Source organism: Pipistrellus hanaki, assembly GCF_964339955.1.
Source record: "Pipistrellus hanaki genome assembly, chromosome: 1".
NCBI lineage: Eukaryota > Metazoa > Chordata > Mammalia > Chiroptera > Vespertilionidae > Pipistrellus > Pipistrellus hanaki.
In genome coordinates, this window is record NC_140503.1 from 61,770,286 (window position 1) to 61,787,746 (window position 17,461).

Below are 17,461 nucleotides of genomic sequence, written 5' to 3' on the forward strand. Positions count from 1 at the left end.
CAACCCCCCCTCCTCACCCTCTCTCAAATCAATCAATACATTTTCTTTTTTAAAAAGAACTCTTTTCAAATCCTCCAGTGATCTGAGTGAACATTAGAGATGACTGGGAACTGAGGAAGAGGGGACCAGAAGGGGAGGAGATGAAGTCTGAGTCACCAAAGCTGGTGTCTTTGAGTTTTATTGGGGAGGGGAGTCCACTGTAGTGTGGGGAGGCTAGATCAATAGATCTAGCGCCTGTGGAGTAAAATTCTTTCTCTCACCTCTCTGAGAAGCACAGCGCGCCCTCAGAATGACTGGACTCAGGAAGATGCCCATCGTCACAGTCTACCCCCACCCCCTAAAGTAGTGTCATCGGCTCTGGGACCTCTTGGGTTTGTATGGGAAACAGCCCTGGTGCGTGCAGTGCGCCCCACAGTGGTTGGCACCCGGTCCTACAGGACCCTATGAACCACCCAACCTCTGGGCTTGTCTTTTCCCAGCATGCACAGCGGGGACAAAGCTGCAGGTCCGTTTGTGAGACCAGCGGGTCTGTGCGGGGACAGGGGCTCCTTAGCCTCATCTCTCGGCCAGGCTGGCCAGGATGCTAATGAGATTGTCCAGCCCCAGCAAATAGCCGTCCTCGCGGTTGCCCTCCTCCCAGGGCCTGCGATGGTCCAGGGTCTGGCCGTCAGGGAGGGGCGTGGTCTTGCCGAAGTCGATGAGCCACACCCCCGCGCGATGGCAGTGATCGTGCACGAAGAGCAGGGAGCTGCCGATCACCTGCAACACCCACCAGGTCAGACCGCGGCCCTTTCCGGGGACACCCCACACACACACACACACACACCGACCGGGAACCTGACCCCCCTTACCTCGTGCCTCCTAAAGAACTCAGAGACCTCCAAGGTGTCCCGGATGTGCAGCAGGCGGTTCAAATACCTCCTCTGGAGGGGGTGGGAGGGAGAGGAACGGACATGACTGAGCTTGTGCTGACATTAGGGGTCGGGACTCGTGCTCTGCTGGGTAAACACCGTGCAGGAAACACAGGCCCTCACGTGGCGCGCAGGACAGAAGGGAAGAAACGTAAACATTACAACACAACGTGATCAGATGCTACGACGGGAGGGGTCACAGAGGCGAGGGCCCTAGCCAGGACGGCTGGAGCGCCCCCGGGTTCCGGCGCCCCGCAGCCCAGGGTGCTCGGGTGCCCGGCCGCGGACTCACCAGCACCTCCGCGTCCCCTTGCACAAACTCCTGGAAGACCCGGGTCACCTGCTCCCGGCTCCGCGTGGTCTTGAAGTCTGTGCTGCAGGACCCGTCGGCTTTCTTAAGGGGGAGGGACAGGAGGCGTCAGGGCCGTGCCCCCCAGGGGAGAGGGTCAGTGAGAGCAGCGGGGTCTCCCCGGACGTGGGAGGACACATTTCCCGGAACCGGCGAGGCCGCCGCGGAGGGCGCGTGTTCAGAGGGGCGGGGGGCGGGGGGGGCGGACTCGAAGGTTTGACCCCGCGGCGGGGGGCTGGGGCGGAGGGCGGCGGGGGGCCGGGGCGGAGGGCGGAGCTGGGCTGGGGCTGGGGCGGCGGGGGGCCGGGGTGGAGGGCGGCGGGGGGCCGGGGCGGAGGGCCGGGGCGCGGGGCGGCGGGCTGTGCAGAGCAGAGCGAGCCGGGCCCACCTTGATGCCCTCGATGCGGAAGCCCAGCGTGGTGCTGGAGCTGATGCCCTCCCGCCACTGCATGTAGCGCGGCTTGGTGACGGCGCGCTGCGCGTGCTCCTCCTCCGTGGGCGCCTCGGGGTCCACGGCCAGCATCTTCTTGTACATGTCCTTCCGCAGCTTGGGCCGCTCGCGGGCTTTGGCCAGCTCCTCCTCCAGGTACGTCCTGCGGGGCGGAGGCGGGGGCCGCGCGGGGCTTGAGCGGACTCAGCCCGGACCGGGGAGCCCCGCCCCGCGCCCCCCCCCCCCCGCCCCGGTGCCCGCGCCGCCCCCCCCCGCCCCGGTGCCCGCCCCGCCCGCAGAGCGCCGCACCTGACGCCCATCTTGCAGTCGAGCACGCAGGGGCCGTCGAAGCCGTCCAGCAGGTCCTGCAGCTGCAGGTAGCTCTCGCCGTCGCGCTCCACCTCGCCGTGGAAGGCGGGCACGCAGCCGCGCAGCGCGTCCGCCATCAGCCGCGCCAGGCAGTAGCGCTCCGACTCCGAGCTGCGCTTCAGGATCAGCCCGCTGGTGCCCGCCGCCTTGAAGCTCCCTGCGGACGGCGCCGGTTACGGCCGCCAGGCCGGCCCTCCCCTCCCCAGCCCAGCCCCACCCCTGCCCTGCTCACCGGTGTGCCCCGCCAGCTGCACCCAGGCGTAGCGCCTCTTGAACGGGCTTAGGACGGGCATGTTCACCATGGTCCGGATCTTCTGCCAGTGGCTTTTCTGAAAGCAACACGGTCGGAGCCCGCAGGTCCAGCATCTCATCGATGCATAAGCCCTCCCTCCTCAGGACCGGGACTCAGCCAGCCGCGCCCCACCGCAAGCAGCTAGGGTCCCACGGTTCATTCATTCGTTCAGGACACTTTATCGTGCGCCTGTGTGGTGGGCAATGAGACACACAGGTGGGGGCAGATAGCCAGCTGCTCAAATGTGCTGGAAAGAGCCCTGGGCTTAGCGTCAGAAGGCTCAGGTCTGTGCTACATACAGTTCTGCCCCTCAAAAGCGGTGTCTGCTCTGTCGGAGGTTTTTGTGAGCGTGAGAATCAACTGCTGACCATCCTTGTTAAAAAATGCAGGTTCTGCCAAGACCGGTTTGGCTCAGCGGTAGAGCGTCCGTCTGCGGACTGAAGGGTCCCAGGTTCGATTCCTGTCGGGGGCATGTACATTGGCGGTGGGCACATCACCGGTGGGAGGTGTGCAGGAGGCAGCTGGTCGATGGTGTCTGTTGCTCATCTATGTTTCTAGCTCTCTATCCCTCTCCCTTCCTCTCTATAAAAAATCAATTTAAAATTTTTTTTTTAAATGCAGGTTCTTGGGTTTACCATAGGAAAATTCTGAGTAAGTCTGGGGTAGGACCAAAAACTTGCATTCTATCAATGTGTCAGGATATTTGGGGGCCTGAAAAACAAGCCTTTGAGCATCAGTTTCTTCATCTGTAAAATGGGGAGATAACTGCTCTCGCTGTGTTATGAATAGTAAACGAGGCTTGAAAGTGACTGACTTTCTCCCCTAACCTCATTTCTTGGCATGAAGCAGAAGCTGGACAAATATGGATTGTTTTTTTTAAATGCATTTTTATTGATTTCAGAGAAGAAGGGCGAGGGAGAGATGGAAACATGAATGATGAAAATCATTGATCCGCTGCCTCCTGCACGCCCCCTATTGGGGATGAAGCCCGCAGCCCAGGCATGTTCCCATGGAGTCACACTGTGACCGCCTGCTCCATAGGTTGATACTCAGCCACTGAGCTGGACTGGATTGCTTTTTAAACTTACTTTGAGAAGATGTTTAACAAAGCTGGGGACAGTGAAACAAGGAAGGGCCTAGGACAGATAGAAGGAGCAACAGGAAAGAGGCTGCTGTGGTTCCTAGAAAGGGAATGGCGGAAAAGGTGAGCCAACATGGAGCTGCTGTCAGCTCACGTGGCAGTCAGAGCAAAGGGCTCCTTGGGGACAGGTTCAGGGCATTCGTCCCTGATGAGAGGCGGCGCCCATCACTCCCTGGTTACAGGTCTCACGGGTCCCTGAGCGTCTAGGAGACGCTCGCTGCCCGTGGGGAAAGAGGACGTGGAAGGAGAGAGCACGCCCCAAATATGGACTGTTGATGCATTCACTCTGGGACCACAGGTTCCTCTCGTTTAGGGAGACAATCACAGAAACTAATCTTGACAAAGGCCCAGGGCAGGGAGGCCAGCCTGGCTGGGTCTGAAGGAATGATGGCTTGAGGTTTCCCCAAATCATCTGCTCTCCCTGGGTGCCATATCACTCCTCACCAGTTAGCAAGACCCAGGGGCACCCTTGGTCCTCATCTGGACCTAGAAGCCTGAGCTTTGAAAATGCAACACAGCCAAAACCGGTTTGGCTCAGTGGATAGAGTGTTGGCCTGTGGACTGAAGGGTCCCGGGTTCGATTCCGGTCAAGGGCATGTTCCTTGGTTGCAGGCACATCCCCAGTAGGGGGTGTGCAAGAGGCAGCTGATCAATGATTCTCTCATTGATGTTTCTAACTCTCTGTCCCTCTCTCTTCCTCTCTGTAAAAAAATCAATAAAATATATTGAAAAAAAAGAAAAAAAAAAAGAAAATGCAATACCGGGCTGAGGGGCTGTTATCTTCAAGGTAACTGAGAGGGGAAGGTGGGTTCTGATGAACCTCCTGCCTCATGACCACTGCTTCTGGCCTCCACCCAATCCTGAGAGCGTCTCACTCTCCGGACCTTTCCTCTTCCACCCCAAACCCACCATTCCTGTGTCTGCAGGTTTGTAGCGCACAGGTTTGCTCACCCAAACGGTGTGTCTGCTGCCTCCCCCCAGGTGCCTGCTTTGAGATGCGTTACACAGGTGTGCTCCCACACGTGTGCTCCCACACATGTGCCTCCACAGGGCTGGAACCAGGAATCCAGCCTCCCTGACTAGAGAGTTCTCAGAGGGAGAGGGAGAACGGGGTGGTGGTCTAAGTGGGGGAAGGCTGCTGACCAGGAAGCCCTTTCCCGAGTGGCGGGGATGGGGCTAGTGACAGAGCGCGGGAGGGGAGTCAGGAGTGGGTTCAGTGGTCTAGCCGAGTCCAAGTGAGAACTTCCTGTGTGAGCCTGTTTCCTCTGGGAAGATGTAGCTGCTGCCATAGCACAAGCCGCCATTCACTGACCGCCTCTGTATGCCAGGCACCTCGCAGCCTCCACAAGACAGCATTGCTACCGCAGTCCCTACATGGCACGGTGGGGTGTGATCACGTGTCTAATCCCCAGAGATCTAGGGGTGTAGCCAGAAGCAACCCACTAGAAGCATGACAGCCCTTTCAAAACTCCTTGCTCACTCTTTAAATACCTACAAGGCTTGCATTATGCTGCATGACAATCCAAGTTTTATTATAAACTCTCCCACCTCCAAATCTTCAAATAAAATCCCAGGAAGATGTATGTGCCATGTGCATTCAGCGGCACCACCCTCTACTCTCTTCTCCCACTCTCAGTTTGAGAATCATGATAATGATGCACACGGACGGACAGCAAGTGCATGAGGTGGTGGCAGTACTGCTATTTTTTTAAAATACATTTTACTGATTTTTTTACAGAGAGGAAGGGAGAGGGATAGAGAGTCAGAAACATCAATCAGCTGCCTCCTGCACACCTCCCACTGGGGATGTGCCCGCAACCAATGTGCATGCCTTTGACTGGAATTGAACCCCGGACCCTTCAGTCCGCAGGCCAACGCTCCATCCACTGAGCCAAACCAGCCAGGGCAGTATTGCTATTTTATAGGAAGAAATTGAGGCTCAAAGTGTTAGCATGCCCTCACTTCCTGCCTTCAGCCTCCCAGTCCCTGGTTTAAGCTATCTCCCAGCCCTACGTCCCAACTGCCCCAGCAGGTCCCAAAGTCCATGCTACCACCCCTTTGGGGGAAATGGGACCTCCGTGCTATTGTAGAAAGAGCTGTGTACTAGGTGGAGCAATTTGCAGCCACAGAGTGGTGTGCTTTGATCACTGGGGAAACACTACTATCTGCCAGGAGGCCCCTCTCTGTTGGCTGGATGCCTTCAGCCAAAAGAATGAGGTTACTTGTGGGGCTTGAGGCAGCTTTAGGGGCCTCCTGGCAGACGGTGGGGGGCAGTGGGACCAGAATGGAGTTAATCAGAGGGAACAGCTATTTCTGTAGCCGCCCCAGTAGAAGAGGGAATCAGCCTGTGTCAGATGAGCTGGGAGAACGGCCGTTCTCTCCTCTGCGATCGCGTGGGGGCAGGGAGGGGGGCGGAAGATAGAGGTGGAGCTGGTAGAAGAGGACGTAGCACCTGCAGTCCAGGAATACTGCCACTTGGTTGATATGTGATAACACAGCATCAACTTGCTCCCAAGATGATGTAAAATTGGAGCATCATCTACCCTTACCACCACAATTATGAGAGGATCATGTCGGCTGAGAGCAGCAAAGACAAAGGCTGGTTTTAGTCATGCAGGTTACAAAGGCTTTAATACCTAGTATGTCACTGAGCCCTCCCAGCCACCTCCTCAGGTGGTATGACAGGACTTAGCTCCCCTGCCAGTAATGGATGTGTTGAAACATGGAAGGAGTGGATACAAGTGTCATGGAACTCATTGCCGTCTTCCATCGTAAGGAGCTACCTGGTATCTCCCCCAGGACATAATGCATATAAAGATGCATATGTCTGCCCTGGCCGGGTGGCTCAGTTGGTTGTAGCATCATCACATACACCAAAAGGTTGCAGGTTTGACACCCAGTCAGGGTGCATACAGGAGGCAACCTGTGTTTCTTTCTCACATCCATGTCTGTCTGTCTGTCTGTCTATCTCTCTCTCAAAAAAAAAAAAAAAAAAAAAATCACTAGCCGAAACCGGTTTGGCTCAGTGGATAGAGCATCAGCCTGCAGACTGAAAGGTCCCAGGTTCGATTCCGGTTAAGGGCATGTACCTTGGTTGTGGGCACATCCCCAGTGGGGGGTGTGCAAGAGGCAGCTGATGATTCTCTTTCATCGATGTTTCTAACTCTCCATCCCTCTCTCTTCCTTTCTGTAAAAAATCAATAATATATATATATATATATATATATATATATATATTAATAAAATATATATTTTAAAACTCACTAAAAACATATCCTGCCCTGCTGGCATGGCTCAGTGGTTGAGCGTCAATATATAAACCAGTAGGTCACAGGTTTGACCCCCAGTCAAGGCACATGCCAATTTGTGGGCGTAAGCCCCAATAGGGGGCACGCAGGAGGCAGCCAATCAATGGTTCTTTCTCATCATTGATGTTTCTATCTCTCCCTTTCCCTTCCTCTCTGAAATCAATAACAATATATTTTTTAATAAGATGCATGTGAGCCCTAACTGGTTTGGCTCAGTAGATAGAGCGTCGGCCTATGGACTCGAGGGTCCCAGTTCCGATTCCGGTCAAGGGCATGTACTTGCTTGCAGGCACATACCCAGTAGGGAGTGTGCAGGAGGCAACTGATTGATGTTTCTCTCTCATCAATGTTTCTAACTCTCTATCCCTCTCCCTTCCTCTCTAAAAAATCATATATATATATATATATATATATATATATATATATATATATGAAGCATGTGAAACATTCTTGGGTGGGTGGGTGATGATTTGGCACATGAACAACAGCAGGGAAGATATTCTTTAGCATGTCAGGCTTTTATTGTATGTGTCTCAGAAAGCAGGTTTATTATGTTACAAAGTGAAATCTACCTGAAAAGAGGGCCAAAGCAGCACCCTCTGGCCCAGCCTATCCCCACAGAAGACTGGGGAACCACAACTCATGTTGGGGCAAAAGCCCATGAGACTGACCCATGTCTTCTTTTTTTTTTTTTTTAATATATTTTATTGATTTTACATAGAGAGGAATTGAGAGGGATAGAGAATTAAAAATGTCAATGAGAGAGAAACATCGACCAGCTGCCTCTTGCACACCCCCTACTGGGGATGTGCCTGCAACCAAGGTACATGTCCTTGACAGGAATCGAACCCGGGACCTTTCAGTCCACAGGCCGACGCTCTATCCACTGAGCCAAACCGGTCTCGGCGAGACTGACCCATGTCTTTAACGAAGTCACAGGAGGACCCTCTGGCAATTCCTCACTCCTGGAGCTGTATTAGAGTATCTCTCTCTGGGCAGGGCTTTGCTAGACACACCTTCAACTGGCCTTTATCTAAGCTCTGTTTGGAAGCCCGGAGGATTCCTGCTTCTTATGTCATATCAGTACTCAGCTCAGTGTATCTTCTGCCAGAATGGACCCTTCGCTCTGCCTTTGGTGATCATCCCCATACTCCCTGCCTCCCGCTCCCTGCCTCCAGCCATTCAGTCATTGGCTGAAGCTCTGCCAGCCCAACCCCCTCCCGTATTGCCACTGCCCTATCAAACTAGCACTCCCCGTGGTAGTGGTGGTGAAAGCAATCAGTTTAAATTTATAAAATCATTTGCACTAAGGTATAAGTGACCCACGACTTCCCCTTCCCCAGGGCATTCGCTTTATAAATGGGAAGTCAGTTAACCTAAATTCTGCTCTATAATTAGTGAACAGTGAAGTGTGGGAGTTCTGGGCCCAGGACGGGACGGACGGCATCCAGGTCTCCTTACCGATCCTGGAGCACCGAGAGAAGAGAAACAAACGAACAGGAGCCAAACACCCTCTCTTCTGCTAGAGCAACACCCCAAAATTGTGTTACGAGGCGGGGGAAGGCCTAAGAATACACTCATGGCAGCTGTCCTTGGGGGTAGGCCCCTCACTCCCCCTTCCCTCGCCTGTATAGGTTTCCCTGACTGTTCCCTATATGGGAGGAAAGGCCCAGGGAGAGAGGGAGGCTGTCCAGCCCCAACTACCCTGCGGGGAGCAAGGCCTCCAGGCTCTTGGGGGATCCTAGGAGGAGAAGGGGAAGGACGCATGTGCCAGGCAGAGGCAAGGTAGTCTTCCCGACCTCCTGCTCTGGCTGCTCCGGTTCCCGCCCAGGCCTGACTGCAAGGGGCTGGCGCCCGCGAGCTCCTAAGTTCTGCCACCGAGCCCTTCTCCCCGGGGCATCCTTAAGGCCAGCAGCTCGTGGGCTCTGCTCCTGCCCGGGGAAGCCCGAAGGCAGCCTGGCGGGCGCGCCGTGCCGCTCCCACCGGCCGCGAGGCAAAGTCCGCGCCGGGCCCTTCCACGCGGACGCAGGAGGCCTCTGTCAACAGCCCCCGCTTATCTGCCGCCGCCGTGGCTGTTTGCCTTCGGGGAGGCCCGGCGGCTGGGGGTTGGGAGGCCCGGGAGACGCAGCCTTGGAGCTGGAAGGGCCTTGGAGAGGCCATCTGCTGCCGCTCCGTCCGGGCGGCGAGGCCCGGGCGGGGGAGGCGGCCAGGCGCCCGGGGCGCAGCGGGGACGCCCCGAGTGCGGGCGGCCGCTGCCCACGGGGCTCCCGGGCTGGGGCCGCGGGACGCCTCCGCCCACGGCCGTTGGAGAGAACAGGGCTGCCCCCGTGGGCCCGCCTCTCCGCGGTCACGGACGGAGCGGGGAGCCGTGGGCCGAGGAGGCGGGAGGGAGGAGACCTCTCCCGGCCCCACAGTCCGCCTCCTCGGAACCCCGGCGGCACCGCCTCCCGCTGGGGCCGGGCTGCACCAGAGAGGGCCTCCCCGCACCTACCTACCCGGCAGCAGGAGTAATCTATTCTGAGATACTTTTTGGTTTTTTATTTCGTGTCACAAACCATGCCGCCCTCTGGGAACTGTGAGTCTCAGGGGGTAAGCAATGCAGGTGGTTAGCGTCTCCCGCCCCTCCCAGTCCCGGCGCGGGCCCCGCAGGCCGGCCGCGCCCCGCTCTCCCCGCTGCGCCCGGGCCCCCGGGGCGCGCCCCGCTGGGGAGCCGGAGCCCGGAGCCGCGGGGCGCCCTCCGCCGCGCCCTCCGCCGTAGGGCCGCTTGCATAACGCGGATCTGGAGCAGCTCCTCGGCGCCGCCGGAGTTATTTAAAGTATTTGCCTCCGTTTGAACAAGGGGCGCAGGACGGCTCTCCGGGGCGCCGCACACCCCGCAGGGGCAGCACCGGGAGGGCCTCCCCGCACCCCGGCCCGGAGTACTCGAGGGGCGGCGACCCACAGGCGGATCACGCCCCCTCGGCCTCAGTTTCCCCTCCCGCGGCCGCCATCGGGAGCCGGGGAGGCGGCCCCCCGCCCCGCGCCCCTCCTTCCCGCGGCCCCGCCGGGTGCGGGCGCCGGAGCAGACGGCGGCTCCGCTGAGCCTGGAGCGCGCTCCCTCCCACTCAGGGAGGGAAACCGTGGCAACGGCGGGGGCGCGGGCGCGGCCGCGGCGCGGAGAGGGGGCGGCGGGAGCGAGCGGCTCTGCGGCCCCCTCCCCCCGAGAATGCGCGGGGCCGGCAGGCCCTCCGAGCTCTCCAGTCCCCCCGCCGCCCGCAGGCCCGGACCCCGCTCCCCGCCCCCCGGTCCCGCGGCCGGGCAGATCCTCCGCGCTCGCCTCCTTAGACGCCCCGGGCCCGGCCCGCGAACCGCCCGTGGAAAAGGGGGTACAGATTGCCCAGGCGGGAGGCCCTCTCCGGCTCCTGCGCCCCCCGGGCAGGAGGACCAGCCCGGGCGGGGGACCTCGGGCCGGAGTCGGACCTGCGAGCGCGGAGCTGGCCCCCGCGCCCCGGCCCCGGCCCCGCCCCGCGGCCGTACCTGGCCCGCGTCCTCGCCCGCGTCCAGCTGCACGTTGCCGCGGCTGCGGCTCTCGCTGTCGCTCAGCAGGTCGTCCTCCGAGTCCTCGGGCAGCGACGAGGAGCCGGTGGAGGAGAGCGACGAGGTGGAGAGGCGGCGCGGCTGCTGCAGGTGCGCGGAGCCGGCGGCCGGGAGCCAGGCGCCCTCCGCCGCGGGCGGCCCGGGGCTGGCCGGGGGGTCCGGCTCCTCGGCGGTCACCGTCAGCTGCGGGATCACCGGGGCCGGGGGCGCGCGCGGGAGCCCGTTGGGGACCTGCCCGCCTCGCCGCTTGGCGCCGCGGGCCCGGGGCTGCCCGGCGGCGGCGGCGGCGGCGGCGGCGGCACAGCGCGCCTCGAACAGCAGGCGCAGCTCCCCGACGCTCCGGCGCGGGGCCCGCTCCAGCCCGGGGCTGCAGGGCGCCCCGCCGCCCGGCCCGGCCATGGCCGTCGGGCCCCCGGGCAGGGTCATCGCCCGGCTCGGGATCCGCGGCGGCGCCCACCAGCCCGCGGCGCGGCGGGGACTGAGACGCCGGGCGCCCCGGGCGGGAGCTGCCCGAGGCGGAGCCTGCGCCGCCCGCCCGCGCCCCGCCCCGGCCGCGCCCCCCGCCCCTCCTTTCACTTTCCCGGAAAGCGCGGGCCTCCCGGGCCCGGCGGCGGAGAGGTCTCCCCGCGGGCCTGGGCTGCGGGCTCTCGCGGCCTCTGTCCGCCCGTCCGTCCCGGAGGAGACGGGAGGGGCCGCTGCACCCCCAAGTCCTCCCTCCTTTCCGCGTTCCATCCGCCCGTCTCCGGTTCCCTCCTCCCGCGCCCCTTCGGCACAGAGTTCAAGGCCATGGGTTTTGCCAAGAGCCTCACCCCAGGGCGTGCGCCCGCCTGGGTGGAAACTTGGTCCCAGGAAGAGCCGAGACTCGGGCCGTCAAACTCCGGGCGGGCGGAGGGCAGGGCCGGGGCGGGGCCTGGCTCCTCCACGTGCGGGTCCCGGGCTGCACGCCCGGCGCTGGCTGGTGGGGTCCGCGCGCCCCTCTGCCCCTTTCCTCCTGTAGTCTGTGGCTTGGAGCCCGCCGTGTGGCTGTGAGCAAGTCATTTCCTCTCCTTGAGCTGCTGATTCTCCTCCTCAAGGGATTGTCCGCCTCACGGATTGCTGTCAGAATAAAATCAAGTGGAAGGTGTGAGACCTCTAAGACGTCAGAATGGTTTTGGCGTGGGTGGTGGAAAGAGCCAGTCTCAGGTTCACCTCCCTTTGCGTGTGACTGGGAAAACCTCACGGACGCACAGAGTTGGGCTGGGAGGCTGGGAAGACTGGGGATGGCGGTGAAGTGTTCCATGCGCTGCCATGTGCTCCTGGGTGGCGTCCCTGGAGGTGGGGGGGTGTCTTTGGCCACTTCACACATTAGGAGTCAGCTGCAAGGCTACTGAGTAGAATTCAGTATCTCATAGCCTTTGCTGTCTCCCCCCAAATGTCACAGTGAGGATCCCTCACCGGGTGCCTGGTGCCTGGTGGGGGCTGTGAGGGAGAGGTTCCAGGCTGCCCCTGGTGCTGATGGACCAACGGAGGAGTTTCTTTTCCATCTCCCTCAGTCAGCCAGGGTTCAAGGACCGCCCCAGGAGAGAAAAGGAGGGCCCAGAGGAAGAACCAGAACCTTCAGCAAAGAAGAAAGATCTTGGGGAGATTGATGAAGAAGGAGTGGGAGGGGAAGGAAGGAGGAGAAACTGAGGAAATAAGTGAGAGAAAGAAGAAAATACAGGAGTTTGAACACCGAGTCTTCTGTGGAGAACCTGGAAACTCACCAGGATACCCCCTCCGAGGCACAGAAGTCTGGAGGAGCCTGGGTGAGGGTGAGGGTGAGGGGTGAGGGATGAGGGTGAGGGGTGAGGGGTGTGCTATACAGCTTGAAGTCCATAAACACCCACATCTCCTGGACTCACTCCTCTCCCTCCGTTGGAGCTGCCCTGGTCTGTGGTGGGAGCTGGGAAGGGACTGCCTCAGACGAGGCCTGGGGACAAAGCCAGCATGGGGAGAGCATGTCAGAATCGGAAAGATGGGCTCTGTGCCTGTGGATCAGATCTGAAGGCCACCGCTCCCAGGGGATAACAGCCAGAGGGACAGTTAGAGGAAGGAGCGGGGTGGGACTGGGTCCTGTCCCGGCTGCCAAGAGCAAACTCAGGGGCAATTTCCTTTCTGCTGGTACCAGGCCCGCAGCCAAGGAAGAGCTCTTTGCCCATGGCTGCCCAGGGGTCCCTCACTGGAAAGGTACGGGCAGACCTGGGGATGGGTTTGAAACGAGAGCTAACTTCGTAGACGTTTAGAGTGGAAAGGACCTTCAGCTGCAGTCTAATCTCACCACACAGAAGGAACAAAAGGGTGAAGGCTCTTCTCCCACCGCCAGCTGGTGGAAAACCCGGAGTGCATTGGCTAGGTCCCCTGGCTGCTATTCCCGTGCTGTGTTCAGTGTCTTTCAGTAACATCTGGTGGTTTTGTTCCTACCTTACCTAGTGAGAGTCTGCTTCTCCCTAACCACAGGCAGAAAGCAGAAGGGCATATATTGGGGCAGGGCCTGTGGGTCCCAATATCATTGTAGACAAGGTCAAGGGGCTCTCATGTCTTTTTTCTTTTTCTTTTTCTTTTTTTAAATATATTTTATTGATTTTTTGCAGAGAGGAGGAGAGAGGGACAGAGAGCCAGAAACGTCAATGAGAGAGAAACATTGACCAGCTGCCTCTTGCACACCCCCTACCGGGGATGTGCCCGCAACCAGTGTACATGCTCTTGACCGGAATTGAACCTGGGACCCTTCAGTCCGCAGACCGACGCTCCACCACTGAGCCAAACTGGTTTCGGCTCTCATGTCTTCTTAGTTGAGCCAAGAATGACCTTTCAAATCCTGGGATCTTGTTCTTGGTGCCTCGGTTTCCCCGGTCCTTCAGGTCATGAGTAAATGGATGTGAGTAGAAGGATGTAGAGAAAACAAGATTACTATGTAGATGGAGAAATGGCCTCTGTTCTGCAAAAACAAAAAACCAAGAAATAAAATGGGGGGAAATGGAGGCCTAGAAGAACGTTTGGAGGTTTAAGCGGTCTTTAGGTGGCTGATCTGAGATGGGCCATGAGAGTCCCTCTGCCTTACAATACGGTAAGCATGTCTGAGGGAAGGACTGGTCTTCCTCTGTGGCCTCTCATTCGGGATTTCTGTGCCCTAGAAGCCTGCACTTGGTGTGTCTGAGTCTTCATGGCTCCCCATGGCCTTCAGAATTTATCTGGTCTGAGGGCTACGCTCTCCCAGGGGGTATGGCCAGGGCACAAAAGGCGGGAAAGCCTGGGAAATGGGGCCGGGGAGGTGAGGGTCCCTGGGATCTTGGTGTTATTCCCCCACCTACCTGATTTAGCACTGCCCCTCCCCTCCCCCAGGGCAGCACAGTGGCCCCAGTGACAGAAGCAAGGTCACTGCTCACCATCCCTTGCCAGGCACAGTGCCCGTTTTTTTTGTTGTTGTTGTTTTTTTTTGCTTCCTAAGACCAACAAGCAGGGTCTCTCAACCTGGGGAGAAAGGATGGAGGAGAGCCTCTGACCTGGCCAGCGTTCCTGAGTGGGCGGTCTGTTGCTTTGAGGAGATTTGAAGGCCTCTCTAGCGAGAGCTAAGCCTTTGTGGCAGGGGTCCTCAAACTTTTTAAAGTGGGGGCCAGATCACGGTCCCTCAGAGAGCTGGAGGGCCGGACTATATGAACTACTAATTCCTACTGTAACACCTCGGCTGCGCTCACTGCCCAAAAAACCTGGCGGGCAGGATCAGACTCCCCTGGGGGCTGCATGTGGCCCGCGGGCCGTAGTTTGAAGACCCCTGCTTTATGGTGTGTGCGTGTGCGTGTGCGCGTGTGTGTGTGTGCGCGCGTGTGTATTGGGAGTGGGCAGAAGGAGTGGCAGGAAACGTTTCTCTAGACCAGGTGATAATACAGGGTCTCATTCTGGTCAGTAACTCCCAGACAAGCTCTGTGGGGCTTGGTGTCCTCCAAGGGGCTAAGTCCAAGATTCCAAGATTCTGTGACGAGACCTGTGATTCATTCAGTCACTCACAGAGCAAACAGACTTCCACTGACCAGCTGCTAGGAACCAGGCCCTGTGCTAGGTGAAAGGAACACAGACATGAGTAACTCCGGGAGGACTCCCTCCTTCCTGGGAGTGGTGGCGTATAATTTTATATTGTCTCGTGGAGAAAGGAAAACAGAAAGGACCCAACCGGAACACAAGCCCCAAGATGCCAAATGGCCGCATTTACTGTTTCCGAGGGACTGTCAAGGAGACCCTCGTCTTTCAGAGGCTTCATGCACGCAATTCCCCACCCCTGGTCAATCAGACGCCCTTCTCTGGTGAAGGATGCTAAAGAGGGTGCAGAGGGCTGGCCCGGCTGGGGCCCAGTGGAAACCTGGGGGTGTGGCAGGATTGGGGGTCTTCCTCCTGGGAAGTGGGAGCTAGTGGCTGTCTTCAACTGGCAGCCCAGACCCTTTTCTTTGCTTCTGGATTTCTCCTCCTCCCCTGCCATCCATCTCTGGCCCCATCAGTGAGAGACTTCCTGGGAATATTGTGGAATCAGAGCTGGGATAGGTTAGAGTTCAGTTGGACTAGCAGCCTTCGATGACCCTCCACCCTCTGAATCGCTCTCCTCTAAGCAAACAAAATGTGTCACCACGCCTGTGTGTGCGCAACAAGAACATCTTCTCTCCTGACATATTTCAGAAACAAGGTTTCCCGTCTCTCCCAGGAGCCTGTGTTCCGTGTTTCTCTCTCCTCGCTCTCCAGAACTCGCAGAAACTCTCCCAGTGGCCAAGGGAAGGGAGTAGCTGAGGTCAGAGGTGGGGCTGCTGGTATGGACGGAGGCAACTAACTGCTCTAAGGCCCGGGGTGTGTTAGGCTTCTGTTCCCCATGCCCCCTCCTGTAACTGCGGGGTGGGCGGGCGCATCCCTCATTATATTTGCGATGCCTCTGCCTGCAGCGTGACCTCTGCCCCCAGAGCGCAGCGAGCAGTCCCCGGAGCGCCGGGTGCCCGCCCCCCGCACACACGCACCCCCATAAAGGCCTCCACATCTCCCCAAAGCTACAGGCCGCCCACTCTGGAGCGCTGCCAGGCCAGAGGCTGCGCTCCGTCCTTCCTCCCCCGGAGGAGAGGCCCTGCCTGTTGGTCTTAGGAAGCAAAAAACGGGCCCTGCGCCCCAGCAGCTCCGGAGCGCGGAGGCCTCCACACCCCCTCCCGCCGGGATGCGGCGGGCGCGCCCCCGCCGGCTCCGCGCCCCGAGGCGCCAGAGCGCGCACGTGCGGCCGGGCGTTGGGCTCCGGAGGCGCGCGCGGCGGGGCTGCCGGCCTGTCGGGTCCGTCGGGGCCGCGGCGCAGCAGCCGGTACCAGGCGGTTCCAAACAGCGGCCGTGGGTCGGACCCGCAGGGCGGACGCCCTGGGCTTCTCCCGCGGCCGTTGGGTCTCATTCCCCCGTGCGCTGCGGTCTGGGGGCGAGAAAGGAAGGGGGGCGGTCCTAGGCTTCCAACGGCGGCTGCGGCCGGGGGTCCACGTGCTCCCCCCGCCCCCCCTTCCTCCAGGTTCACTGGGCGTCAGCCCGGTGCCAGGCCGCGCCGGGGCCGGAGCTGCTAATTCGGTAGCTTCCAGGCCGGGGTGGGTGGGGGCGGAGGCTCAGGGTGAGCCGGGGAAGCCGGGGGCGGGGCTTCACACCCGAGGAGGCGGCCTTCGCGGTGGCACAGAAGGGCGCGGAGTCCTCCGCCAGGGAAAATCGATGGGGACAGACCAGGGCGTTCCAGGAGAGGGGAATGTGCGTGTGGCCGCCACGCGATTAGCAAAGCAGGGCCATCGACAGCTAAAAGAGAATCATTATTTTATTTTTTAGGATCTGGTATTGGAGTATTTGAGATGTTGCTTCCCAGAAAATTGTCATCAATTTTGGCTCAAATAAGTTCTTATAAAATTAAAAAAAATAATTCTGGTATTTTGGAAGAAGGTATTGACGTAGTCATCATGGGAAGAACCGGAACTTCATTGGACTTATTTACACTTGTTTTTGTAAAAATAGATTTTTATTGATTTCAGAGAGGACGGGAGAGGGAGAGACAGAAACATCAATGATGGGAGAGGGAGACAGAAACATCAATGATGAGAATCACTGTTGGGCCTTTGACTGGAATGGAACCAGGGACCCTTCAGTCCGCAGGCCAATGCTCTCCCCACTGAGCCAAACCAGCTAGGGACTGTTTTTATGTTTTCATTACGTTCGTATGGGGTGGGGGGGCAGTGGGACCTGTTTTCTGAGCCTGCTGGGGCTGTGGCTCAGTGGCAGCCTTCAGAGCCACTGTAGGCTGAGAGAGGGACGCTTTAAGACCTGCCGGCTGTAAAGGGGGGGCATGTTGAGGGCTGGAGAGCAATTCTGCTTCCCCAGATTGTCCCAGGCCAGGCTGAGCGCCCACTTGTCAGTACCTGAAGGAAGAATTTCTTTTCCTCCTGACCCCTGCTGCCAGGAGTCTCTGGGCGGAGCACTCCAGCTTCTGATCATTCCTCTGCACCCCCACCCCCCAAGCCGGCTGTTCTGTGGCTTCAGTCCCCTCCCTCACCCCGCAGCTCCCTCCCTCCATCCTGAGCCCCGACAGTCTGTCTTCCAAAGCCCAGTGGCCTTTCTATCGCTAACAACAGTATTTATTGAACCCCTAGTGGGGAAAGGAACATTTCATCTTTAATACGATTCTGGCATGTTTATTATTAAATACAGGAACTCTGTGTCCTGGAGGAGTTAACTAGCTTAGCCCTAGGTAGTAAGTGGCAGACCTGGGGTGTGAACCCTGCACCCACGTGCCTTGCAGCTCGGCTCTCCCTTGGGTCCAGAGCATTGGCTGAAAGCCAAACTGCCTTGGCAAGTGGCCAAGCCGCTCTGCATGGCCAAGAAACTCCATCTCCTGGTTCTGCTCAGCCCACACTGGGGCTGTCCTGGCCTGGGGAACTTGACAGAGAGGCATTTATGAAAAGACTGAGCTGGGGTCAGTCAGTGGCTTCCCAGCCCCGGAGAACTGCTGGACACTGCCACTCAGGATCACCCAAGGAAAGCCAATCCCGGCCAACCTCCTACCCCTCTCCCCTCTGCGTCCC

General features: G+C 59.0%; 1 protein-coding gene across 1 annotated transcript; it reads right to left on the minus strand.

Moving 5' to 3' along the window:
• Positions 1 to 101: 101 nt before the first annotated feature.
• Positions 102 to 11,267, minus strand: ITPKA (inositol-trisphosphate 3-kinase A). Its single transcript, XM_084904748.1, has 7 exons — positions 10,317 to 11,267; positions 2,292 to 2,388; positions 2,000 to 2,216; positions 1,649 to 1,853; positions 1,204 to 1,305; positions 852 to 923; positions 102 to 759 (listed from the first exon to the last, which is right to left on the minus strand). Exons 1-7 carry the CDS (start codon positions 11,106 to 11,108, stop codon positions 556 to 558), a joined length of 1,689 nt encoding a protein of 562 aa, XP_084760874.1. The 5' UTR covers positions 11,109 to 11,267; the 3' UTR covers positions 102 to 555.
• Positions 11,268 to 17,461: the final 6,194 nt, after the last annotated feature.